Source organism: Mobula hypostoma, chromosome 20 (genome assembly GCF_963921235.1).
Source record: "Mobula hypostoma chromosome 20, sMobHyp1.1, whole genome shotgun sequence".
In the NCBI taxonomy this organism is placed as follows: domain Eukaryota; kingdom Metazoa; phylum Chordata; class Chondrichthyes; order Myliobatiformes; family Myliobatidae; genus Mobula; species Mobula hypostoma.
In genome coordinates this window covers 4,908,229-4,934,597 of record NC_086116.1, presented here as the reverse complement: position 1 = coordinate 4,934,597, position 26,369 = coordinate 4,908,229, and the positions used below count along the sequence as shown (strand labels likewise).

The 26,369-nt window shown below is 40.7% G+C and overlaps 1 protein-coding gene across 1 annotated transcript in view; it reads left to right on the top strand.

Annotated features, from left to right (window-relative positions):
• The window catches only part of LOC134359293 (plexin-C1-like), a 182,538-nt gene that overhangs the window by 116,532 nt on the left and 39,637 nt on the right, over positions 1-26,369 (top strand). Inside the window, exons 12-24 of the mRNA XM_063072290.1 lie at positions 1,032-1,093; positions 2,513-2,652; positions 4,328-4,516; positions 7,151-7,235; positions 7,373-7,564; positions 7,664-7,819; positions 10,475-10,580; positions 11,503-11,604; positions 13,669-13,778; positions 13,916-13,975; positions 20,297-20,421; positions 22,024-22,219; positions 22,915-23,061. Coding sequence (XP_062928360.1) covers positions 1,032-1,093; positions 2,513-2,652; positions 4,328-4,516; positions 7,151-7,235; positions 7,373-7,564; positions 7,664-7,819; positions 10,475-10,580; positions 11,503-11,604; positions 13,669-13,778; positions 13,916-13,975; positions 20,297-20,421; positions 22,024-22,219; positions 22,915-23,061 — 1,670 coding nt within the window. The remainder of the gene's footprint in view (positions 1-1,031; positions 1,094-2,512; positions 2,653-4,327; positions 4,517-7,150; positions 7,236-7,372; positions 7,565-7,663; positions 7,820-10,474; positions 10,581-11,502; positions 11,605-13,668; positions 13,779-13,915; positions 13,976-20,296; positions 20,422-22,023; positions 22,220-22,914; positions 23,062-26,369) is intronic.

The following is a 26,369-nucleotide window of genomic DNA, read 5'->3' as shown; positions in this document are numbered from 1 at the left end:
AGCCATCCAAGTCTCTGATATGGCTGCGACATCATAGCACCAAGTACTGATCCATGCTCTAAGCTCATCCGCTTTGTTCACTATACTCCTTGCATTAAAATAGACACATCTCAAACCATCAGTCTGAGTGTGTCCCTTCTCTATTACCTGCCTATCCTCTCTCTCACACTGTCTCCAAGCTTTCTCCATATGTGAGCAAACCGCACCTTCCTCCATCTCTTCAGTTCGGTTCCCACCCCCCAGCAATTCTAGCTTAAACTCTCCCCAATACCCTTAGCAAACCTCCCTGCCAGGATATTGGTCCCCCTCGGATTCAAGTACTTTTTGTACAGGTCACGTCTGCCCCAAAAGTGGTCCCAGTGATCCAGAAATCTGAATCACTGCCCCCTGCTCCAATCCCTCAGTCACATATTTATTCTCCACCTCATTCTATTCCTATACTCACTGTCACGTGGCACAGGCAGTAATCCCGAGATTACTACCTTTGTGGTCCTGCTTCTCGACTTCCTTCCTAATTGCCTGTAGTCTGTTTTCAGGACCTCCTCCCTTTTCCTACCTATGTCGGTACCAATATGTACCACAACCTCTGGCTGTTCACCTTCCCACTTCAGGATATCGTGGACACGATCAGAAACATCCCGGACCCTGGTACCTGGGAGGCAAACTACCATCCGTGTTTCTTTCCTGCGTCCACTGGATCACCTGTCTGACCCCCTAACTATAGAGTCCCCTATTACTGCTGGCTTCTTCCTTTTCCTACCCTTCTGAGCACAGGGCCAGAATAAGGACAAACAACTTGTTTGTCCTTATTCTGTTGTGTTTAGCTGTGCTGCAGAAAGCAATTTTTCATGGCAATTATACTGTGTGTGTATGTCAATGACATCAATAAACTTGAACTTGAAACTTGTTAGATTCTGTTAAAATAGAAATATACCTTTATAGTAGATTTTGCATCTTAACCCTTACTGCTGAAACTTTATCTTTCTTTAACTGCATTTACGCATTCCTAATGTTAATTTTCGTTTTAACAGTCTACAGTTGTGATGTCCAGAAGCCAAATTGTGTTTTCTGTACACCAGAAAGGAATTGCACGGTAAAGAATATTGGTTTTTATTGATAGCTAATATTTGAATTGTGCAACTAAAACATTCAACTAGATCTTGCATTTTGTTGTTCAGAGAATGACACCATGTTTACAGATGAAGTGAAATAACTACAGATTTCAGTTATCCCAAGGCAAAATACTAGATATTGGAAATGAAATAGAGATGCTTGAAAATACTTTGCAGATCAAGCAATATTTGTGGAGACAGAAAGAAGATTAATATTTCAATAGGACTCTTCTTTCTGGCATTCATAGCAAGAGGATTGGAGTACAGGAGCAGGGAGGTACTACTGCAGTTGTACAAGGCCGTGGTGAGACCACACCTGGAGTATTGTGTGCAGTTTTGGTCCCTTAATCTGAGGAAAGACATCCTTGCCATAGAGGGAGTACAAAGAAGGTTCACCAGATTGATTCCTGGGATGGCAGGACTTTCATATGATGAAAGACTGGATCGGCTAGGCTTATACTCTCTGGAATTTAGAAGATTGAGGGGGGATCTTATTGAAACGTATAAAATTCTAAAGGGATTGGACAGGCTAGATGTAGGAAGATTGTTCCCGATGTTGGGGAAGTCCAGAATGAGGGGTCACAGTTTGAGGATAAAGGGGAAGCCTTTTAGGACCGAGATGAGGAAAAACTTCTTCACACAGAGAGTGGTGAATCTGTGGAATTCTCTGCCACAGGAAACAGTTGAGGCCAGTTCATTGGCTATATTTAAGAGGGAGTTAGATATGGCCCTTGTGGCTAAAGGGATCAGGGGGTATGGAGAGAAGGCAGGTACAGGGTTCTGAGTTGGATGATCAGCCATGATCGTACTGAATGGCGGTGCAGGCTCGAAGGGCCAGATGGCCTACTCCTGCACCTATTTTCTATGTTTCTATGTTTGTATGCAGGGTCATCAACCTGAAAATTTAACCCTTTCTCTTTCCATATAAGCTGTATGCCTGATTAAATATTTCTAGGATTTTTTGTTTTATATAAGGTTTCATTATGTGGGAGGCAAAATATTTTAACTATTTCTGAGTTTTCCATAACTCTATGTTTATTTTTCTTGTGATTATTGGGATGGGAAACCATTGTTCAAGAGCCTAGATGGCTCCATTTCTTTCCTACCATCCTTCTCCTGTTGACAAGCCTGTGGAATATTTTTAGTTCATTCCATTTTTTCCCATGCTCTCTCTTTGCCCCTGTTATTTCTTTGTCCACTTCCACTTTAAAATTTACATGATCAACCCAGTTCTCACCTATGTTAACAACTGGTCATCAGTCATATAGATTTTTTTTCTGATCTGTTTTAGTCTATATTTTTTGGTTATTCACTGAGTTCTGACTTTCATTTTGTTGTAGCTCATTCTCTTAAACTATGGCATCTAAGATGGTAATTTTAAAAAATTCTTCTTTTGATAGGAAACAGTTGTTACATATATAAATCCAGACCGTGTGGGTCCATTTGGAAAAAGCACATTGAGCATTATTGGGTCAAATCTCAATGTTGGACTAAGTGCTACCCTTTATGTCACTGGGATGGCTGATAATATTGCATACAAGTAAGTGAAATTAGTCACAGGCTATAAATAACACAGTGAATCTTTCTGAATGGGGTGAACTTGTCAAGATTTTAACAAATATAGCATGATTAAACAAAGTTCAGATAATCAGATATGTGTAATGAATTATGATTATGCTGTTCATTAAAGTAGATTTAAAGATTTAAAGCTTAAAAGAGGTATTTATTTGTCCGTTGTGAACCTTTCATTATTGGAAATCGTCACTTTATTTCACTTTTAGTTATTATAGATCTTCCAACATTTAAAGGTAAAACAGTTAGTTTTATTTGTCATGTACATCAAAATAAACAATTAAATGAATCATTTGCATTAAATCAAATCAGCGAGGAGTGTGATGGGCAACTCACAAGTGTTGCCCACCTCTGGTGCCAAGGTAGCATGCCCACAACTCACTGACCTAACCGCAACGTCTCTAGAATGTTGGAGGAATCTGGAGCACCCTGGGGGACACCCATGCGGTCATGAACAGAACGTACAAACTTCTTAAAGACGCAAACACGAGGAAATCTGCAGATGCTGGAAATTCAAGTAACACACACAAAATGCTGGTGGAACGCAGCAGACCAGACAGCATCTATAGGAAGAAGCACAGTCGACGTTTCGGGCCAAGACCTTTCGTCAGGACTAACTGAAAGAAGAGATAGTAAGAGATTCAAAAGTGGGAGGGGGAGGGTGAGATCCGAAATGATAGGAGAAGACAGGAGGGGGAGGGATGAAGCTAAAAGCTGGAAAGTTGATTGGCAAATGGGATACGAGGCTGGAGAAGGGGGAGAATCATGGGAAGGGAGGCCTAGGGAGAACGGGGAGGGGAGCACCGGAGGAAGACGGAGAGCAGGCGAGGAGTAATTGTGAGAGGGAAAGAGAGAGAAAAAAAAGGAAAAAATAATAAATAAATACATAAATAGATAGATAGACAGATAGATAAATAAGGGATGGGGTAAGAAGGGGAGGAGGGGCATTAACGGAAGTTAGAGAAGTCAATGTTCATGCCATCAGGTTGGAGGCTACCCAGACAGAATATAAGGTGTTGTTCCTCCAACCTGAGTGTGGCTTCATCTTGACAGTAGAGGAGGCCGTGGATAGACATATCAGAACGGGAATGGAACATGGAACTAAAATGTGTGGCCACTGGGCGATCCTGCTTTCTCTGGTGGACAGAGCGTAGGTGTTCAGCGAAATGATCTCCCAGTCTGCATCGGGTCTCACCAATATACAGAAGGCCGCACCGGGAGCACCGGACGCAGTATATCACCCCAGCTGACTCACAGGTGAAGTGTCGCCTCACCTGGAAGGACTGTCTGGGGCCCTGAATGGTGGTGAGGGAGGAAGTATCCTTAAAGACAGTGGCAGGAATTGAACCCCATCACTGACTACTGGTGCTCTAAGGCAATTGTGCTAACCATTAGACTACCATGTCACCACACGTAGGCAACTTCTGGGTCATGTTCTGACACAGGGTCCACACCTAAAATGTGAACTGCTCTGTTTTGAGTATTTCCAGCAATTTCAGTAGTTTGCTTAATCTGCTGAAAAAAAATTATTCTTAGTCCTAGATATGCAAATTTTTCTCCTGTCAAGCACAAAATGTTTTTAAAAATTGATGAATTTGACATGATAAAATAGCTTTGCTTTATATTGACATTTCCTCTTCCAGATCAAACAATTGCATAATTGAGAATAGCACGCTGGTGAAATGTATATTACCTGAGGCAATCCACGGCAAAAAATCTGTGTGTTTGTTGTATGACTCTGAAAAGGAGTGTGGTGCTAACAGAACTGCTTTACTGGAGTATGTCACCAACATCCATGTTACAAGCATTCACCCAGCAGTATCCTGGCTTCGGTACGTATGGCAGCAACATGAACAAGTGACGGCACTGGCGATAGTACATTATCAGTTGTTTCAAATCCTTCTCTGAGAGGGGGGAACAAAAATACACAGACATCTTGAGAAAGTGAGGAGGAATTGATCACTGGTCAGCACAATCACAAACATGTTATTGGTGATTTTGATTAACTCCATTTTAGTATTGTGGCAAGGGTATGGATTTGGAAAGTGACAATTTCTCCATGGACGTTGGTGGTAAAGGGAGTTTGGAGATGGGGCAGAAGGTTGCCAGATTTGAGGAGGCAAAAGTAATTACTGAGGAGAGGGCACATGACAGAAAGAATGAGGGGGCAGACTGACTGCAAAGAGAGAATGATTTAACAATGTTATCTCACATGGTGGTCAAGCAGAAACACTGGTGATAAGCAGTTCAGTGCAAATAGGGTTGAGGAGCAGGTGTAGGGTTTTATGGCTGTAGAGGACAATACACATTCAGGGCCAGGAAAATCATGAAAAGTTTCTTGACCTGAAACAAAAGAAGGAAGCACCAGACTGAGTTGTCTGAGTTCCAGATTTTAATGACTACCTTCATGAAGTCATCCAACCTGTGTAGATGCAAGATTCAAGTTTATTTGTCACATATATATCAAAATGTAGCGTGAAATGCATCATTTGTTTGAACAACCAACTCACCCAAAGATGTCTGGGCAACTTGCATGTGTTGCCCACACTTTTCAGCACCAACATAACACGCCCAGAGTGTTCGGCAGAACACAGAACACAATAGACTGGAACACATCATGCAAGAAAACAACAACAACAAAACAAGCCCCGATCCTCCTTCCCGCTCATCCGTGCAGATATATTGTCCTCTTACACCAGGACAGGTCATCGTCTTAGTCAATAGACTTGGATTCAGACTGGAACTTGCAGACATTGGTCTTCCACTTTCCCAGCGCAAGTTGAAGAGGAGGAGGAAGGTGATCTTCCCACCTTTCCCCCCAACATCTGACGCTAAATTCACCTGAGACCAGCTCAGTTGCTTGAAACAGCTCCTTGATGCAAACCTGGGGTCTAAGTTTTTTTTTGCTCATTCTATTGCCATGGATAAGATAGTGGTAGGCTGCCCTCTTTAATGATTGAGTGGTGAAGGTGCTCCTGGCTGTCATTGTTTAGGATATATTAAAGCTGATATATTCATCAGTATTTAAATCTAATGCAGAAGCAGACAGAGTTCAAGCCTAATTCTGTTTAAATATATCCAACATTGAGCAACAGAATAAGCTTCAATTACAGAAGCTATTTGATGCCCTAACACCTGGCTACAAATCTTTCTGGATCTTTACAGTGCAAAGAAGAAAAAAGTAATTAGCTGGAACATTTGTGAGCTTTGATTATTTCACATACAGGCAGTTCTGTTCAGTGATTTAATTTGGATTTCCTTAATGTTTCATCTGTTGAGGTCATGGCCCAGAGTTAGTTGGTTTTTAAGTATGTAAGCATGGTTTTGGGGGCAGTGCAGGGAGTTAGGGGACAAGTTAGGGTTTAGGGACGGGGATGAGGGGAGTTAGAAGTAAGGGATGGTAGAAATCCAGTGATGCCTGTGGACAGATGTCTAGTTGACAACCACTGAGACGTGGGTTATAGATCTCTGTGGTCAATGACCAAGGTCAGCAGGTTCTGTGGACAAGGGCTAGTGGCCCACTCAAGTTGGCGAGTCCTGGATCAGAAGTCCGTGTGAGCAGGAGGCACGAAGACCCGTCACCCCCCCACCCCCAAGTTGACGAGTCCTGGATCAGAAGTCTGTGCGAGTCCAGAGTTCAAAGCCTTGTGATTGGCAAATTCTGGGGTTGATACCAAAGGTCTTTTCCCAAAGGTCAAAGACTGACGTCAGCAAGTCCTGAAGTCAAGGCCTGATGATTGAAGCCTTTGGTTTAGCATGTCTGGAAGTCAGACACCTAATGTCTACAAATGAGAGAGTCCGAGCCAGGTAGCCCCAGAAGTAGTCTGTACTGGAGTTGGAGACCTGTCTGTGTGTGTGAGTGGGTAGGTGGGTAAGTGGGAGAAAAGGAGCTTGTTTTGCTGGTATTGTTGGTTTATTTTTGCTGATTGTGTTGTTCTGCTGAACATGATCTGCATGCAGTGTTGGTGCCAGAATGTGTGATGACACCTGTGGGCTACCTCCAACACATCCTTAGGTTGTTTTGGTTGTTAGTGCAAACAATGCATTTCACTGTATGTTTCGATGTACATATGATAAATAGATGAATCTGAGGTGTTTATTTATTGAAAATTTCTGTTCATTGTTATTACATTCTTGACAGAATTAAGACAAAAACAAATGTTACACTAATCTGTTCAGGAGTATCCCACTGTTAAATATTAGACAGAAGGCTATAATCGTGAAAAGATGAATTACAATACTCTAATGTTCTGTGTCAAATAGGGGAATTCTATGTTACACAGGGGAATCTCACATCAAATGTCAGACACTACACAAGAAGAAGCCATTTTCAAATATCAAACTGACCTATACAGGAAAATCCCAATGCCACACCTCATTTTCACAATGTACAGGAACACCTCACCATTCTCTATTAATATTTATCTGTTGTTGAAATCTTGATTTCTCATTTCTTTTTATTACAGTGGAGGCCGAAGAATGAAGATAAGAGGCAAAAATGTAGATGTGCTTAAAGAGATGAAGATAACTGTAGATCATAAATCTTGGATTGTGAGTTCATTTTGTTTTCATTGACCGAGCCATCTTGTTCCTGGGTGATGACTCATTCTTTAGATCATGAAGTTACAATGTAATTTATAGGTGAACTCCATTTGTTCCACATATTAATGTTGTCTGTTTTTGGATAGAATTGTTCATCTGATAATGGGAACTGGACCTGTGAATCACCACCTCTCAAAACTAGGGCTCCAGGGAACCATTCAGTATATTTTTTCATCTCTGGATCTGTGCAGCAAGTCTGGCTAACGTACCAAGAGAACCCTAAATTTTACAACTTTACAACGACTGTCAATGAGAACCAACTCCTGATAACTGTGATGGTAAAATGTATTTCATTTCTTCACATACTAAACTCCATTGCTCACTTATTTTGAGATTCTCTCTAACCTATTTCTTCATTTAAATTATTGATCTTACAGCGAAAGGAAGATAAATTACAACTTTCCAAAAGTGAACTTAAGATATATGTTCCCAGGGGCAAGGCTGATCCATTAGAATGTGAAATTAAGGATGTGACGGAAGATAAAATAAAATGTGTATTAAACACATCGGACCCTTCATTCTCAAGAATAGAGGTATGCTCACAGGTTAGGTGTTTCTGCCTTATTTTAACACTGAGATCAATTTGTTGCAGTATACTTTAGCAGGGATGTAAGCCCCTGAAGAGAAGATTTACCAGAATGAATGTAAGAAAGGGAAGGGAGTGATTAGTCAATCTGGGATTGTTCTTCCCAATGCAAAGGAGATCAATATGAATATTCAAAATTGTATGAAAATTTAAAGATAGATAAGAAGAAAGTGCTTCCAGTGCCACAAAGTTGAATAAGGAAAGTACACAGACTTAAGTTAACTGCCAAAAGAACTGGGGCTTGTTAGAGGTTTAGAATATTTTAATACAATGAGTTGTGGTTACAGTTGTGGAAGAGTGGATGCTAACTTTCAAAAGGAACATGATTTCTTTTTGAAAAGAAGAAGTTCAGGCATAAAAAGTGAAATGACAGAGAAATTATAAAGCTTTGCAAAGAGCTGGTGCAGACATTATGGGCCATGTGGTGTATTCTGCATTACCTCATTGTAATATTGAGGGGTCTATTTTGTAAATATATACATATATATTTTGTGTTCAGATACAAAGGCTATTTAATGTTAATTGTGCTTTATATCAAAAATAATGGAAAGAAAGCTGATAGGAGTTTTGAGCCATACAGAACAAGAGAAATAATATGAGCACGTAGATAGATAAAATTGAGAAACGGCAATGGTTTTATGGGTTTTGTTTCGAGGACAGAAAGTACAAGAGTGGGAAGAGAGTATCTAACATAACAGAAGTGATGCTCTCACCTCTGAATTTGATGGAAAGATACTGACCTGAAATATTTGTTCTGCTTGGCCTGCCCAGCAATTCCAGCATTTGCTGCTTTATTTCAGATTTCCAGCATCTAGTTTTTTGTTTCAGGATTTCTCTGGACATAGCTGTATGTTACTCTCAATCCCCTAAACCGTTGTGCAGTAATTTAGTACTTGAATGCTCGAGTGAAAATGAAGAATGAGACTAGAGGATGAACATCATCCCAGGTAGACCAATGATAATCAACCCTGTTCTTTCCTTTGAATGCCTGCACTTCGAGCATCCTCTGTAAGAAAGTTGTATGTCTTTGCCATAAGTGTGTGTATTTCCTCCGGGTGCTTCGGTTTCCTCCCACAGAATCAAGACAAAGAGGACATCTGTGGGTAGGTTAATTGGTCATTGTTTTGTGACTAGGCTAAGGTTAAATAGGCAGGTTACTGGGCAGACAAGAGAAAATCTGCAGATGCTGGAAATTCAATTAACACACACAAGTTGCTGGAGGAACTCAGCAGGCCAGGCAGTGCCTATGGAAAAGAGTACAGTCGGCATTTCAGGCCGAGGCCCTTCATCAGTACTGTAAAGTGAGTCCTGATGAAGGGTCTCGGCCTTCATGAACTTTCCAGAGGAGAGAAAAGAACCTTGTGTCATTATCATTATCATCATCATCAGGTGCCATGCCCAGTTTGAGCTTTGACTGCCATGGCCCACACACTCCTGCTTCAGGTCAAGTGGATCAATTCATTGGTATTCATTTCCAGTTCTCCGGCTGCTGTCTCCATCATCATTTGTCTTTGTCTTCCTCTTGCTTTCTTCCCTTCAATCTTTCCCATAATTACCGTGCATTCTAACTCCTCTTTCCTAATCACATGTCCAATGAAGTTATGTTGCCTTTTCATGATCTCATTCATTATTTCTCTTTTTGTGTTTGCTCTGTTCATGACATCCTCATTAGATATTCGTTTCGTCCATGATATTCTTTGCATCCTCCTCAAAAACCACATCTCTGCTGCTACAATTCGTTTCCTCATGTTACTAGATATTGTCCAACATTCTGAGCCATATAATATAACTGGATAAACATAACATTTCAGTACTCTGAGGTGGGTTGTCACACCTAGTTTAGTATTGGTTAGTATACTCTTCATTCTCATAAAGGTGTCTTTTGCCATCCCTATTCATCTTTTGATGTCCATGTCGCACCTGCCATCTGATGTCACCCTAGTAGCAAAAGTTCTGTACTTGTTTTACGTCTTCACCGTTTATTCTCAGCCTGCAGATAGGATTCTCCTTCTTTCTGGATATCACCATACATTCTGTCTGTTTGCAATTGATAGATAGACCCATTTTTGCACTTGCTTCAACAATTATATCAATTAAATTTTGTAGTTCTTCCTCTGTACTTGCAATTAACACAGTGTCATCTGCATATCTGAAATTAATGATGTTTTCACCCCCACTTTGATTCCCAAGATGTCTCTTATTTTTTGTAATATTGTTTCACTGTACATATTAAATAAATCAGGGGAGATTATAGATTATTGTGTCATTATAGATCTTTCTAAATATTATGCATTTTATTTGAAGTCCTGGAAAAGAATCTTGCATTACCCAACTCTGGGAAATAAATAATCATTTCAAGGAATAATTCTACACTTCTGTAACCTTGGTCTAAGATGTGGGAAAGAATTCTGCACCATTCTAAATTCTAGAGTAAAACCCTGTGACTTTCTGAATTTCTGAGAACCTGAAATATTCTGAACTGTGAACCCCATGGAAAGAACTTAGATTATTGTGAATTGAGTGGTGCAACCCTTGATGTTATCCTTAGTTTACATCTGGTCTTGTTTCCTATAAACATGTTACAGTTATGTTTTCTACTTAGGTGAGATATGGAGAATACATTGAGCATGTAATTAATGCATCTGTCAGCAAAATTCCTTACATCGCATTAGCTGTGATACTTACTATGTTGGTGCTTTTCATTGCCAGTAAGTATTTAATGTGCAATTTTAAATAATTAAAGCATTTCTGTTGAATAACTGATTTCTTTTGGTGCTCTCCCCGTTATTGTCTTCTCTCTCTGCCTCTTCTATTGGCAAGATATGGTGTAAAGGGAAAGAGGTAGGGATGGAAATGAGGGTGAAATGGATAAATGGACAGAAGGATGGATGAGCTGAACTGAATGATGGAAAGAAACTGGATGGATGGATTGAGGGTTTAACAACAAATTGGTGAATAGGGAGAAGGAAATGGGTACTGTCTATAAATGCACAGTGATTTTGCAATTAAGGATTTGGGAATTGTTTATTGATAGTGTGTGTGTTATTTTAGTTGGTCAAAAATTAGATTCACAGAATGACATGGGATGAAATAAATATCCATAATAAGATTCAATGAACAGGAAATAAAAATACAAATTCTGGGTGAACTCAGCCAGTCGTCTGTGTAAAGAGAAACCAGTTAACGTTACAGTTCTGATGAAGGGCTTTCAGCCTGAAGTATTAACTGGTTTCTCTTTCCACAGATGCTGCTTGACTAGGTGAGTTCTTCCAGCAGTTTCTAGTTTTGTTTCACATGCATGTATATGCAGTTGTTTTTGTTTTTAAATGTAGGGGAATTCAGCAGAAAGACAGCAGCATTAGATGTATTTTTAAAAAAGCTTTTCATAGGTAAAGAATTGTGAAAAGAAATCTGGTTTTACTATGCTAAATTCTGTTCTATAGTTTATTATTTGTGAAAAATAGAGCTTTGCTTTATCTAGATCAATTCTTTGTGCCACAAATCAGTCAACATCTTGAATAGAGAACTATGAAACTCCTGGTTTTGGGATAGCTCCTGCTGTTGCTGTTTTTATTTGATTTACTTAGTTTTCTTTGATTCATAATTGTTCAAATTATTTCCTCTCTTTAGTTTATTATTATGCATCTCATCGGAAAAACAAGCAGTTCTCACAGAAATTAGAAGCCCAAATGGAGCTTTTGGAAAATCAATTCAGGTCTCAGATTCGAGAAGGTACTGGCAAATGTTTAATGCTTAACACTTTAATATTATATTTAGCATTAAGTTAGCAAACATATTTAGCAAAATAGGGGACAAGCTCTCCTCTACAATCACTCTGAGCACCAGTGCCCCACAAGGCTGTGTACTCAACCCCCTGCTGTACTCACTGTACATCCATGATTGTGTAGCCAAATTTCCATCGAACTCAATATATAAGTTTGCTGATGACACAACAATGGTAGGCTGTATCTCGGGTAATGATGAGTTTGAGTATAGAGAGGAAATTAAGAACCTGGTGGCATGGTGCGAAGACAATAACCTATCCCTCAACATCAGCAAGACGAAGGAATTGGTTGTTGACTTCAGAAGGAGTAGCGGCCCGCACAACCCCATTTACATCAGTGGTGCGCAAGTGGAACAGGTCAAAAGCTTTAAGTTCTGTGTGGTCAATATCACAAATGACCTGACTTGGTCCAACCAAGCAGAGTCCACTGCCAAGAAGGCCCACCAGTGCCTTTACTTCCTGAGAAAGCTAAAGAAATTTGGCCTATCCTCTAAAACCCTCACTAATTTTTATAGATGCACCATAGAAAGCATTCTTCTAGGGTGCGTCACAACCTGGTATGGAAGATGTCCTGTCCAAGACCGGAAGAACCTGCAGAAGATCGTGAACACAGCACAGCACATCACACAAACCAATCTTCTGTCCTTGGACTCACTTAACACCGCACACTGTCGGAGCAGTGCTGCCAGGATAATCAAGGACACGACCCACCCAACCAACACACTTTTCGTCCCTCTTCCCTCCGGGAGAAGGCTCAGGAGCTTGAAGACTCGTATTGCCAGATTTGGGAACAGCTTCTTTTCAACTGTGATAAGACTGCTGAACAGATCCTGACCCGGATCTGGGCCGTACCCTCCAAATATCTGGACCTGCCTCTCGTTTTTTTACACTACCTTACTTTCCATTTTTCTATTTTCTATTTATGATTTATAATTTAAGTTTTTACTGTCTACTATTGATTTGTACTCCAGGGAGCGCGAAGCACAGAATCAAATATCGCTGTGATGATTGTTTGCTCTAGTATCAATTGTTTGGCGACAATAAATTAAAGTAAAGCATTACACAGTCTGTGATAATAAATGTAATACAGTACATTTGAGTCTTTTACCATTCTATTTTTATCAATTCCATTCTGGATGCTACTCGGATCTATGGAAATCTTTGAATATGATGGGAAAATATGTTGTCCACATTCCAAGAATAGAAATATTTTAGACATTACTCTGGGAATTAGGTGTTTCTGACATCCCTGATACAGATACAAAACAGGTGTTAAGTCTTTTGTAAATGAAATTACTGGCTTGCTCTGAGCCAGCAACATAATCACACTCACAGGGGTTGCTGGTACATAGAAGTCAAGTGATTTGCCTGAAGCGTTATTTCAAAATGAGAGCCCTTGACTTTCAGCTTCTCATCTAAGGACATACTGTTACAATAGCAGTCCAAACTTGGGAGTCTTCTTCACTTGAGAGTGAAATTCAGTCATGATCTTCAAACCCCAGTATCAGCCAAAATGCAAGTTCCTTAAGCAGCCCCTTATCAATATTTAAATAAGAACTTTGCCTGCGGTTTCAGCTGCTGTATTGGAAGGCTGTGGCTGGTTTATAGATTTTTATCTATTCTCTGGCTTACAGACAGCTGCTTATGAAAGCATCTTGAGCAAACGCAAAGATCAAGGAGAGATAAAATGTGTGAGAAACCTTTCAGAATTTATGTTGGAGAGGTTATGTTTTCTGTTATATTTATAATACCATAATACCATAGTATAATGCTATGGTGACAGTACTCTAAGGAGGAAGATAATCTCTGGGTAACATTAATAGTGAGGTTCTAAAATATTGAAGCAGGTTAAAGCATAATCTAATGATGTTTAAGATGAAATATTGGTGGGGCTGGAGACAAATTGTTTATTTTGGGGGGAAATAATTTAAAATATAAAAATAATATGGGTAAAAATTCCTTCATTGACAGAGTATGTTGTAGACATGTTGAAATGTTTGTTTTTTTTTAAGGTTTCATTGAACTTCAGACTGAGGGATCAGATGTGTACCTGATAAATGATTATAATAGTATCCCGTTCTTGGATTATAAACATTTTGCTATAAGAACATTCTTCCCTGAGGTAACATTTATAACTTTATCTCTCCAAAAGTGTTGTATTAACTAGACAACAGCAAAACCCTTTCAGTCCATGATATTTTGTTATGTTAATGTACCTCAATCTTAAAGTATTTTGTCCATTTTTTAATATATTTCCAGTCGGCAAGTGAGCATAATGAAATAAAGTTTGTCAAAGATCTTATCAACACAACACCTCAGGTAAACTTTATGTATATTAGCACTTGTTGCTTTGTGAAATCATGGCCTAAAATTATTGCTGTATGGATAAGCTGCTCCTGTTCTTTGTGCCATAAAATGTTGCTGATGAGGCCAATGTGTGATTCACAGACTTTACCAAGAGATGCTTGAAGGGCCAGGTGGGTGATTAGTTCAGGAAGTTGCTTGCTTCTTCCTCTGTTTACCTTCTGTATAACCTGATGAATAAACTTAAGTTTCTTTATGCCATCCCGAATGCTCCTTCTCCATTTGGAGTGGTCATGGGTTACAGATTCCATATATAACCATATAACAATTACAGCACAGATACAGGCCATCTCGGCCCTTCTAGTCCGTGCCGAACTCTTACCCTATCCAAGTCCCACCGACCTGAACTCAGTCCATAACCCTCCATTCCTTTCCTGTCCATATATCTATCCAATTTAACTTTAAACGACAACATAGAACCTGCCTCAGCCACTTCTGCTGGAAGCTCATTCCACACAGCTACCACTCTTTGAGTAAAGAAGTTCCCCCTCATGTTACCCCTAAACTTTTGTCCTCTAACTCTCAACCCATGTCCTCTTGTTTGAATCTTCCCCACTCTCAATGGAGAAAGTCTAACCACGTCAACTCTATCAATCCCCCTCATAATTTTAAACACCTCTATCAAGTCCCCCCTCAACCTTCTACGCTCCAAAGAATAAAGACCTAACATGTTCAACCTTTCTCTGTAACTTAGGAGATGAAACCCAGGCAACATTTTAGTAAACCTCCTCTGTACTCTCTCAATTTTATTTACATCTTTCCTATAATTCGGTGACACAATACTCCAGATTTGGCCTTACCAATGCCTTATACAAATTCGACATTACATCCCAACTCCTATACTCAATGCTCTGATTAATAAAGGCCAGCAATCCAAAAGCTTTCTTCACCACCCTATCCACATGAGATTCCATCTTCAGAGTTCTATGCACCATTATTCCTAGATCCCTCTCTGTTCTATGGCATTCTTCAATGCCCTACCATTTACCATGTATGTCCTATTTTGATTAGTCCTACCAAAATGTAGCAACTCACATTTTTCAGCATTAAACTCCATCTGCCATCTTGCAGCCCACTCTTCTAACTGTCCTAAATCTCTTTGCAAGTTTTGAAAACCTACCTCATCATCTACAGCTCCACCTATCTTAGTATCATCTGCATACTTACTAATCCAATTTACCACCCCATCGTCCAGATCATTAATATATAGTACAAACAACATTGGACCCAGTACAGATCCCTGAGGCACACCGCTACACATCGTCCTCCAATCTGACACACAGTTATCCAGCACTACTCTCTGACGTCTCCCATCTAGCCACTGCAGAATCTATTTTACTACTTCCATATTAATGCCTAACGATTGAACCTTCCTAACTAACCTTTTGTGTGGAACCTTGTCAAAGGCCTTACTGAAGTCCATATAGACAACATCCACCGCTTTACCCTCATCAACTTTCCTAGTAACCTCATCAAAAAATTCAATAAGATTTGTCAAACATGACCTTCCACGCACAAATCCATGTTGACTGTTCCTAATCAGACCCTGTCTATCCAGATAATTATATATACCATCTCTAAGAATACTTCCCATCAATTTACCCACCACTGACGTCAAACTCACAGGCCGACAATTGCCAGGTTTACTCTTAGAAAACCTTTTTAAACAATGGAACCACATGAGCAATACGCCAATCCTCCGGCACCATCCTCGTTTCTAATGACATTTGAAATATTTCTGTCAGAGCCCCTGCTATTTCTACACTAACTTCCCTCAAGGTCCTAGGGAATATCTTGTCTGGACCTGGAGACTTATCCACTTTTACATTCCTTAAAAGTGCCAGAACTTCCTCTTCTTTAATTGTCATACTTTCCATAACTACCCTACTTGTTTCCTTTACCTTACACAATTCAATATCCTTCTCCTTAGTGAATACCGAAGAAAAGAAATTGTTCAAAATCTCCCTCATCTCTTTTGGCTCCGCTCATAGCCGTCCACTCTGATTCTCCAAGGGACCAATTTTATCCCTCACTATCCTTTTGCCACTAACATAACTGTAGAAACCCTTTGGGTTTATTTTCACCTTACTTTCCAAAGCAGCCTCATATTATCTTTTAGCTTTTCTAATTTCTTTCTTAAGATTTTTTTTTCATTCTTTATATTCCTCGAGTACCTCATTAACTCCAAGCTGCCTATATTTATTGAAGATCCCTCTCTTTTTCTGAACCAAGTTTCTAATATCTCTTGAAAACCATGGCTCTCTCAAACTTTTAACATTTCCTTTCAACCTAACAGGAACATAAAGATTCTGAACCCTCAAAATTTCACCTTTAAATGACCTCCATTTCTCTGTTACATCCTTCCCATAAAACAAATTTTCCCAATCCACTCCTTCTAAATCCTTTCACATCTCCTCAAAGTTACCTTTCTCCAATCAAAAATGTCAATCCTAGGTCCAGTCCTATCCTTCTCCATAATTACACTGAAACTAATGGCATTGTGATCACTGGACCCGAAGTGCTCCCCAACAAATACCTCCGTCACCTGCCCTGTCTCATTCCCTAACAGGAGATCCAACACTGCCCCTTCTCTAGTTGGTACCTCTATGTATTGCTGCAAAAAACTATCCTGCAAACATTGTACAAATCCCAAACCATCCAGCCCTTTTACAGAATGGGCTTCCCAGTCTATGTGTGGAAAATTAAAATCTCCCACAATCACAACCCTGTGCTTACTATAAATATCTGCTATCTCCTTACAAATTTGCTCCTCCAGTTCTCGGTCCCCACTGGGTGGTCTATAATACACCCCCATAAGTGTCACAACACCCTTCCTATTCCTCAGTTCCACCCAAATAGCCTCCCTAGACGAGTCCACTAATCTATCCTGCCAGAGCACCGCTGTTATATAATCTCTGACAAGCAATGCAAAACCTCCCCCTCTTGCCCCTCCTATTCTATCACACCTGAAGCAACGAAATCCTGGAATATTTAGTTGCCAATCACATCCCTCCTGCAACCACATTTCACTAATCATCATATTTCAGGGTATCAATCCATGCTCTAAGCTCATCCACCTTTCTTAGAATGCTCCTAGCACTAAAATAGATGCATTTAAGAAACTCTCCACCTCTTACTCTCTGTTTATCCTTAATTGAGCAAACAACTTTATCTTTTTCTTCTTTTTCCCCTACGTCAACCTCCCTTCTCCTAGTCTCCTTAATTTGATTCCCTTCCCCCAACCATTCTAGTTTAAAGTCACCTCAGTAGCCCTCGCAAATCTCCCCGCCAGGATATTGGTCCCCCTAGGATTCAAGTGCAACCCGTCCCTTTTGTCCAGGTCACGCCTGTGCCAGTAGTGGTCCCAATGATCCAAAAATCCGAATCCTTGCCCCTTGCTCCAATCTCTCAGCCACACATTTATCCTAGATCTCATTGCATTCTTACTCTCACTGTTGCGTAGCACAGGCAGTAATCACGAGATTGCTACCTTTGTCGTCCTTTTTCTCAACTCCCTATATTCTTCCTTCAAGACCCCTCCCCTTTTCCAACCTATGTCATTGGTACCTATATGTACCACGACCTCTGGCTCCTCACCCTCCCACTTCAGGATCTCTTGGACGCGATCAGAAACATCCCGGACCCTGGCACCAGGGAGGCAAACTACCATCCGGGTCTCCAGACTGCGTCCACAGAATCGCCTACCTGACCCCCTAACTATTGAGTCACCTATTTCTATTGCCTTCCTGTTCCGTTCCCTATCCTTCTGAGCTACAGGGCCGGACTCTGTGCCGGAGGCACGGCCAGTGTTGCTTCCCCCAGGTATGCTGTCCCCCCAGCAGTACTCAAACAGGAGTACTAATTGTCAAGGGGCACAGCCACAGCCACGGGGGTCCTCTCTATTACCCGATTCTTCCTATTCCACCCCCCCAACCTTGACCCACTTGTCTTCCTTCCGTGACCCCAGTATGACCACCTGCCTGTAACTTCTCCCCATCAACTCCTCACTCTCCCTGACCCGACGAAGGTCATCGAGCTGCAGCTCCAGTTTCCTAACGCGGTCTCTTAGGAGCTGCATCTCGATGCACCTGGCGCAGATGTGGATGTCTGGGAGGCTGGGAGACTCCACGACCTCCCACATCCGGCACTGAGAATAATAAGCTGCCCTCACACTCATACTTCCCCCTCTCCTCAAATAACAGTGAAAAAAAAAGAAAAACCAAGCCCTCTTCGCCTCGCCCGTTTCCGTCTAAGCCCGTTTAGCTAAAGCCCTTAAGCCTTCACTCTGCTCCCAGCTCACTCCGCAGCCCGCAAACTACGCTGCCTGCTATATAAGGTTGTATTCCTTTTAAATCTCCCTTGTTTCACTCCCCGACGTCATACGCCTGCGCAGTCCTTCCTCTCTCGACGCCAATGGAAAAAAAACCGAAAAATTCAAAAAAGGCTTCCTTCACATTCCCGCTCCGAATCTCAGTCTTCTTTCTTCTTTCTCCCAATTCCCATGATTTTTAGGAATGTTACACATTGTTAAGCAGCCTATTTAGTCCCACATTCCACCTAGTATTCCTTTGCATAGCAGAGTTCTGAAGAAAATGTCTGTTTTAGCAGTCTCATGTCAAGCATGTGAGCAATGCGACATACTCACTAGGCTGGCTAAGCATAATAAGGACTTTAATGGCTGGGAGAGGATCCTTACATTGTTTCATATATCCTGTCAGTAGATTTGGAAAACCTTATGGAGATAGAGTTGGTGGTATCTCTCCAGTGCTTCAAGGTTGCTGCCTGTTACACCACTGGCATTTAGGGCAGCAGTGGAAGTCCCCCATCTCTGTCTGTCCTCTATTGTGCTTCAGGGCCCCCACCTCTGCCTCCGTGGCACGGCACCAAGTTATCTTTGATCTCCAGCTTTTCCTCCACCCCTCAGGGATCCAAAGAAGTGCTGTCCAGATGATGGAGCCAGACCCTTGCCTCATCACGTGACCAAGCCATCTCCAACGTTTCCTCATTGAGGGGGCAGATAGGTGATTAGTTCAGGAAGTTGCTTGTTCAGCAACGTTTCCTCATGATGATTGTTGCCCTGTCGTCCCGGGAGGAGACACTGAAGAAGTAGGGTGTGGTTGGCAACCAGTCCCAGCCAGAAAACATGAAGGATCTTCTGGGGGCTTATGGTGTGGAGTGATGACATAGTCCAAAAGCACATTTTTGTCTTGAAATTGGTGATGTTCAGGTGCTTCTTTCATCATGCCAGTAGCTTCCGCTCGAGTTTCACTGCTGTCAGTCTAGCAAATCCCATGTGGAGACTCAGGAAGACTGTCACACACAGATACAGGATTCTTCATTGTTGTTTCTGTATCAATTTTTTTTTGACTAGTCAGGGTTGTTAGCCCTGAGCTGAACTCCCGAACCTGGAGGACTGGTGGACCACTCTCAGTCTGGCCTCTACCCTTTGATTTGTTCGGCATGGGTGACCCTACCAAGAGTCAAAGCACAAAGCCCTGACTCCAGCCAATGTAGCTCTCTGGGTCATTGAGGCACGCAAGCCTCCAAACCATGACAAGGTTATAGTCCTCTTGGAGGAATGCCTTAAAGAGTCCAGTGTAGGTGGTCCAAGTACAGCTGAAATGATGGTTGTAGGGCAGAACATGAGCTTAATGTTGGTGCTGAGATCCATATCTTTGCCCATTCACAGATCTCCCAGAAATACCTTGATGCAGGCCTATTAAATAATATTGTTATTTGATGTAAGACTGCAAGAATGAACATACACCTGCACAATGACTCCTGGACTGGCCACTGCCTAGTCCACTCCTGATGCCCCAAAGCAACCATGGCAACAGGTATGTTGCTGAAAGAAAACCAGTGCCTAAGGTCTTTGTCCCTACTTTATATGTTCCATGCATATTATAGATAGGCAGGCTTTAGCTGTATATAGATGAGAACAGCACTTGCAAATAGGAAATAGTTCTCCACTGATATCACGAATCTGGATCTTGTATTCTGTATCAGAATCTGCTGTTCTGCATCAGCTTTTAGATTGATTGCTTTCAAACTTCTAAATCATAATTCACAACCAGTTGGAGTATATTCGGTTTATATCTGTGTACAAATGGATTTTCTTTTCTCTTTCCTTTTGTTTTGGATATCCATGTATTTTCATGAAGATATTTTATAATTTTCCTTTTGTATAATATCATACAAAATAAGATAAGCTTAAAGAGTTTGAAAACAAAATCTTATGATCACAATCTGCTTCATATTCATGTTTCACTTGAGCAGACAGAGCAAAGAAACAGCTTGAAAGAAGGATTTAATGCCTTGTACAGCTTCCTGAACAATAAGCAGTTTCTTGTGACCTTAATACACATTCTTGAGCAACAGAAGGATTTCACCATTAAAGACCGGTTAGTTTTCGACAATGCCTTTGTCTATCTTTTATTTAAAACTCTTAGGCTTGCATTAATTACCCAGCTGTATTTCATTGACTGATATTATCAGCATAAGTTAATCTGAAATTGTAAACATTTCATTGGAACAGAACTGAATTTTCCATTGGAATGTACTCATCCAATTGTCAGTTTCTTTTCTGTAGGCAGCTAGATTCATGTGGGTGTTTGGAAGAATGGGGGCTACCAAATTCAACTTTAATGTCTTGAAATACTGAATTCACTCAACCTCAGTGGAAAAAGTCTGCTTGCATTGACTCTATCTATACCCTTATTATTTTGTATACCTCCATCAAATCTCCCCTCATTCTGCTATGCTTCAGAATAAAATCCTAACCTATTCAACCTTTCCCGATAACTCAGGTCTTCTGGTCCTGGCAACATCCTTGTAAATTTTCTCTGCAATCTTTCAATCTTATTGATATCTTTCCTGTAGGTAGATGACCTGAACTACACTCAATACTCCAAATTAGGCCTCAAGTCATGGATTAAGGGTGAAAGGTGAAGTGTGAAATGTTTAAGGGAACCTGAGAGGGAACGTTTTCACTCAGATGGTGGTGAGAGTGGGGGACGAGCTGCCAGCTGAAGTCGTGCTTGTGGGTTTGATTTCAACAGTTAAGAGAAATTTGGATAGGTACATGAATGGGGGGGGGGCGGTTATGGAGGGCTATGGTCTGGGTGCAGACCGATGGAGTAGGCAGAATAATAGTTTGGCATGGATGAGATGGGATGAAAGGCCTGTTTCTGTACTGTAGTGTTCTATCTTTATGACTCTAGAAAAGTTAAATACAGATAGGACAGAGTAAATGACAGGGACCTTATGAACATTGGCACATGAATGATAGGAAAATGGGGGGCAATGTAGGAGGGAAGGATTAGATGGATCTCAGAGGTCAGCACAACATAGTGGGCTGAAGGGCCTGTACTGTGCTGTAATATTTTATGTTCTATTGATGTACAGAGGGTCTTTAGGATGGAAGTCCATAGCTCCTTGAAAATGTGACGCAGGTAGATAGGATAGCGAAGGAGACATTTGGTATGCTTAACTTCCTCGGCCAGGGCAATGAGCATAAAAGTTAGAACGTCATGTTGCAGCTAGGCTGAATTTGCAATATTGCACCCTTTTCTGATCACCACACTACTGGAAAGATATGGTAGCAGTGGAGCGAGTGGAGAAGAGATTCATCAAGATGTTGTCTAGAATGGAGGGCCATAGTAATAAGGAAAGATTGGCAAGTTAAATTTATTATCATTGGAATGCAGAAGGCTGAGGAAAGACCTTTCAGAGGTTTATAAAATTACAAGGGTCTTACAAAGAACTGTCTTTTTCCCAGGCCCAGTCAGACTAAAACTAAAGGGCACTCAATTAGATAACCTTTCTTCCCTAAACAATGGAGGGCAAGCCAAGTTTAAGTCGATTGCTTGCCATGTTTCTCATTGAAGCAAAGTCCACCTACATGTTGGAACTCAAGAAAAAGTTAGCCATTAGAACACTGTATATGCATTATTATCTGAGTTTCTGGATACCTTTCTAAAAAGCCAATTATTTAATGTCAACAGGTGTCGGTTTGCTTCGTTTCTCACTATTGCATTTCACAGTAACTTAGTTCACCTAACGCATGTGCTTGATCAACTCCTCAAAGACTTGATGGATGGATCCACTGCGCAACCAAAGCTACTATTACGCCGCACAGAGACAGTTGTTGAGAAGCTCCTAACAAACTGGGTGTCCCTTTGCATGTACGGCTTTCTAAGGGTAAGGAGCACCCACATTATTGTCATAACAAAGTGTGTATACATGCACTGTGCTGAAAAGTAGCATAAACTGAAATTACAGTAGTTACGTAGTTCTTACTAGCATTTTCCATATCACTTTGCATTAACATGCTTCACCATATTTGGTATAGAACATTGTGGTCCATAATGTTATGGTGACCTTTTAACTTACTCTGAGATCAATCTAACCTTTCCCTCCGACATAACCCTCCATTTTCCTATCATCCAAAAGCTTCTTAAATACCCCTAATGTACCTGTCTCTACCACCACACTTGGCAGCGCATTCTACGTACCTACCACTCTGTGTTAAAAAATACCTCTGACAGCACCCCCCCCCCATACTTTCCTCCAATCACTTTAAAATTAAGCCCCGGTACTAATCATTTCCACCCTAGAAAATGTCTGTAGCTATCCACTCAATCTATGCCTTCTATCATCTTGTACACCTCTATCAAGTCACTTCTAACACTCTATTGACTTCTTTGTGCTTTCTACATTACGTCAAAGAATACATTTTAAGAAATTACTTGTGGTTGGAAAGTGCTTTGGGATATCTTGATCTTGTGAAAGGCACAAAAACGTTGCAGGTATTTCTTTCTGTTAATATCTTTGTTTCACACAATTACTGACATGCCTTTCTTATTTCATGAGAGTTGGTTCTTTTCTATTTGAAGGAATCTGTTGGAGAGCCGTTATTTAAGCTGGTATCTGCAATCAAACAACGGATTAGCCTGGGTCCAGTGGATGCAATCAGTGGGAAGGCATTGTATACACTAAATGAAGACTGGTTGTTGTGGCAGGTTACTGACTTTGAAAGTCTGGTAAGAATAGTCTCAATTGTGGCACACATCTTATGACAATCACACTTTTAAATGACATTTCTTAAATATTCACTTGTTAAATTAAAATGGGGCAGTGTGATTCTCTTGTTCAAAGGTATCACAATACTGTAGCAAGCCAAATCAACAGCCTAGGGTAATGAAGAATTCTGAACTTGCAAAGTACTTGAGGGCCTGAATGACAGGAGTTCATTCCCTGGACCGTAGCAGAATGAGGGGAGGTTTCATAGGGGTGGGGGAAGTGGGTATAGATAGGTTGAATGCAATCAGAGTTTCACATAAATTGGGTGAGACTAGAACTAGAAGTCATGGGTTAAAGGTGAAAGGTGAAATGTTTAGGGGGAACTTGAGAGAGAACTTATTCACTCGGATGGTGGCAAGACTTGTTGCAAATGCAAAGAAATTAGACAGACCAAATTCACCCCAAAGTTTTAAATATTTTATCTGACAACAAAAGATTGAGGTGGATAAGGAAAATATCAAAAGGAACTTCTGTAAATAAGTACTGAAATTGCTTATACAAATTTAACAAGCCATATCTACACCAGTGCAGTGGCACTAGAGATTGATTAAATTCATTCCAGGTAACCTGATTTCAGTAATGTTGCTTAAGGCAAACTGTTCTAGAGAACCCATTTGTTCTGCTGACATACTGTAGAGTATCAACACAAATTCTGGAGGATCATAGAATATATTCCATCTCACAACCACTTTTCTATGACTTTCTAGAATGAGAGCCCGTGAGATTAATAAATGACATAATTTTAGGTGTAGAAGCAGACACACAGCAAAAGGAAGGAGTTACAGAAAGGAGGATAAATGGGAGTCTGAGACTTACAGTAAGCACTAGCACTGCCAGCACTGGATGAGTATCAGACAATGATGGCTGGCAGCCTCTTACTACCTGATTCTCATGTAGTGCTGATAGCAAGACTTACTGCTCTTTCATCAATGGAGGAGATGAGCTGTGTCCTGCTAGTTATTACTTTAAGTAACATTCTTACCTATAATTTCCACAGCTCTTGGGCTCATTCCCCAATCCAGAAAAGTGTACATTCAATCCAAGACAGCACTACACTAACTGAACAAGGGAACAGAGATCTGATGGAATTTATTCCTAAACAATTGAAAACAATTATATCTTGTTATTTATTTCATTGTGATCTGTGGGACCTTGCTGTGTGCAAATTGGCTGTTTTCCAGTACTCACTGAAAACATTTCATCTGGATTCCATTGACTGTGACACACTTTGAGGTGGTGTCACACTGTGAAACAAGCTGTAGAAATACAAGTTCTGTCTTCATGAGCACTGACTTAAAATTAATGCAAATTCTTCTTTTTATAGTCCTATTAGTTTGAAGTCTTGACCACATAATCATGCTCGTGATTAAATAAGGAAGTTAACTCGTTTGGTTCTTTTATTCACGCAGGTTTTCTCTAGTTCTATGTTACTGTGTGGTTCAACTTGTTCTGGTGACACACAACACAAAAATCTTTTCTTTCTTTGGATTATGTGGACAAAAATGGTGTGTTCCCAATTTCTGTTGTTCAGGAAGAAAGGAAAGTAGATTTGGTTTTCTAAATCAAGGTATCAGTTCTCCCAAAAAGTCTAAAGTATTTCAAATACAGGAAATTATTTCAAAAAGTTATGGTGACCAATAGCAAAGGTTGACAGTGTATAGCACAGAAGATGTACAGGGAAATAACCTAAGGAGTATGGGAAGTGAGGATAACAACTGAAAAAGAGGATCAAAAATTCCTTGATGCATAGTTAAGTAGATTGGGAAGAGGAAGATAGACAACAGGATATGAGAGAGAAGATAGTCAGAGACTTTGTCCCAGGTGGAAAGGGCTAATAGGATGGTGCATAATTTTAAGGTGATTTGTGGAAAGTATAGGGGGATGTCAGAGGTAAGTTTTTTCACACAGAGTGGTGAGTGCGTGGAACATGTTGCCGGGGTGGTGGTAGAGGAAGATACATTAGGATCATTTAACAAAATCTTAGATAGGCACATGATGATAAAAAATGGAGGGCTATGTAGGAGGGAAGGATTACACTGATTTTAGACTAGGTTAAAAGGTCGGCACAACGTGGTGAGCCAAAAGGCCTTTGTGCTGTGCGTAGTGTTCTGTGTTCTATGATCTATGAGACTTCTGATGCTCGAAATCTGGAGTAGCACATAAAGATGCTGGAGGAACTCGGCAGGTCTGGTAGCATCAAAATTCATTTCCAGTCATACACCATCCTGACTTAGAAATATGTCATGCGAGTTCCCCTTTGTACTGATTTTTTTAAGAATTAATCTACTGGACTGACTGACCCAGCTACCCCAATTCCTGCCACATCCTCACTTCTGAGACTCAGATAAATAGAGCGGAGGAGATATAATTTAAAATTTGGCCGGCACATTTTGTAGGTCTAAGATTTTACATTTTTAATTGATTCCACCCAGTATTCAATTTTATTTCAAAGTTCAAAGTAGATTTATAATCAAAGTACAAATATGTAACCATATACAACCTTGAGATTCATTTTCTTACAGGCATTCACAGTAACTGTGCGCCATAATGGCGTAACAGTGAGCGCGATGCTATTACAGCTCGGGGCTTCAGAGCTTGCAGTCCAATTCCGATGGTCACTTGTAAGGAGTCTGTATGTCCTCCCCGTGTAATGTGTAGGTTTTCCCTAGGTCCTCCACAGTCCAAAAAGGTATTGGTTAGTAGGTTAATTTGGCTATATAAATTGTCGCATGATTAGGCTAGTTTTCAGTCGGGGGTCGCTGGGTGGTACAACTTGAAGGGCCAGAAGGGCCTATTCCACACTATATCTCTACAAAAATAAATACAAGAAAACAAACATAAGATGAAGAGTCTTTGAAAGTGAGTCTATAAGGTGTGGGTGCAGCGCTGGTGATGGGGTGAGTAAAGTTGAGCGATGTTAATCCTTCTGGGTCCATGACCTGGGTAGGGTGGGGGTCTCTGATGTTAACCCTTCTGGGTCCATGACCTGGGTGGTGGGGGTCTCTGATGATGGATGCTGCTTTCCTCAACAGAGCTGCTCCATGTAGATGTGCTGACTGGTGGGGAGGGTTTTACCTGTGAAGGCACTGAACTATATCCCGTACTTTTTACAAGCTTTTCGTTGAAGGGCATTGGTGTTTCCATATCAAGCTGTGATGCAACCAGTCAACATACTCTCCACCACACATACAGTATATATAAGTTTGTCAATGTTTTAGATGACATGCCAAATTTATGCAAACTTCTAATAAAGTAAAGGCACTGGTAT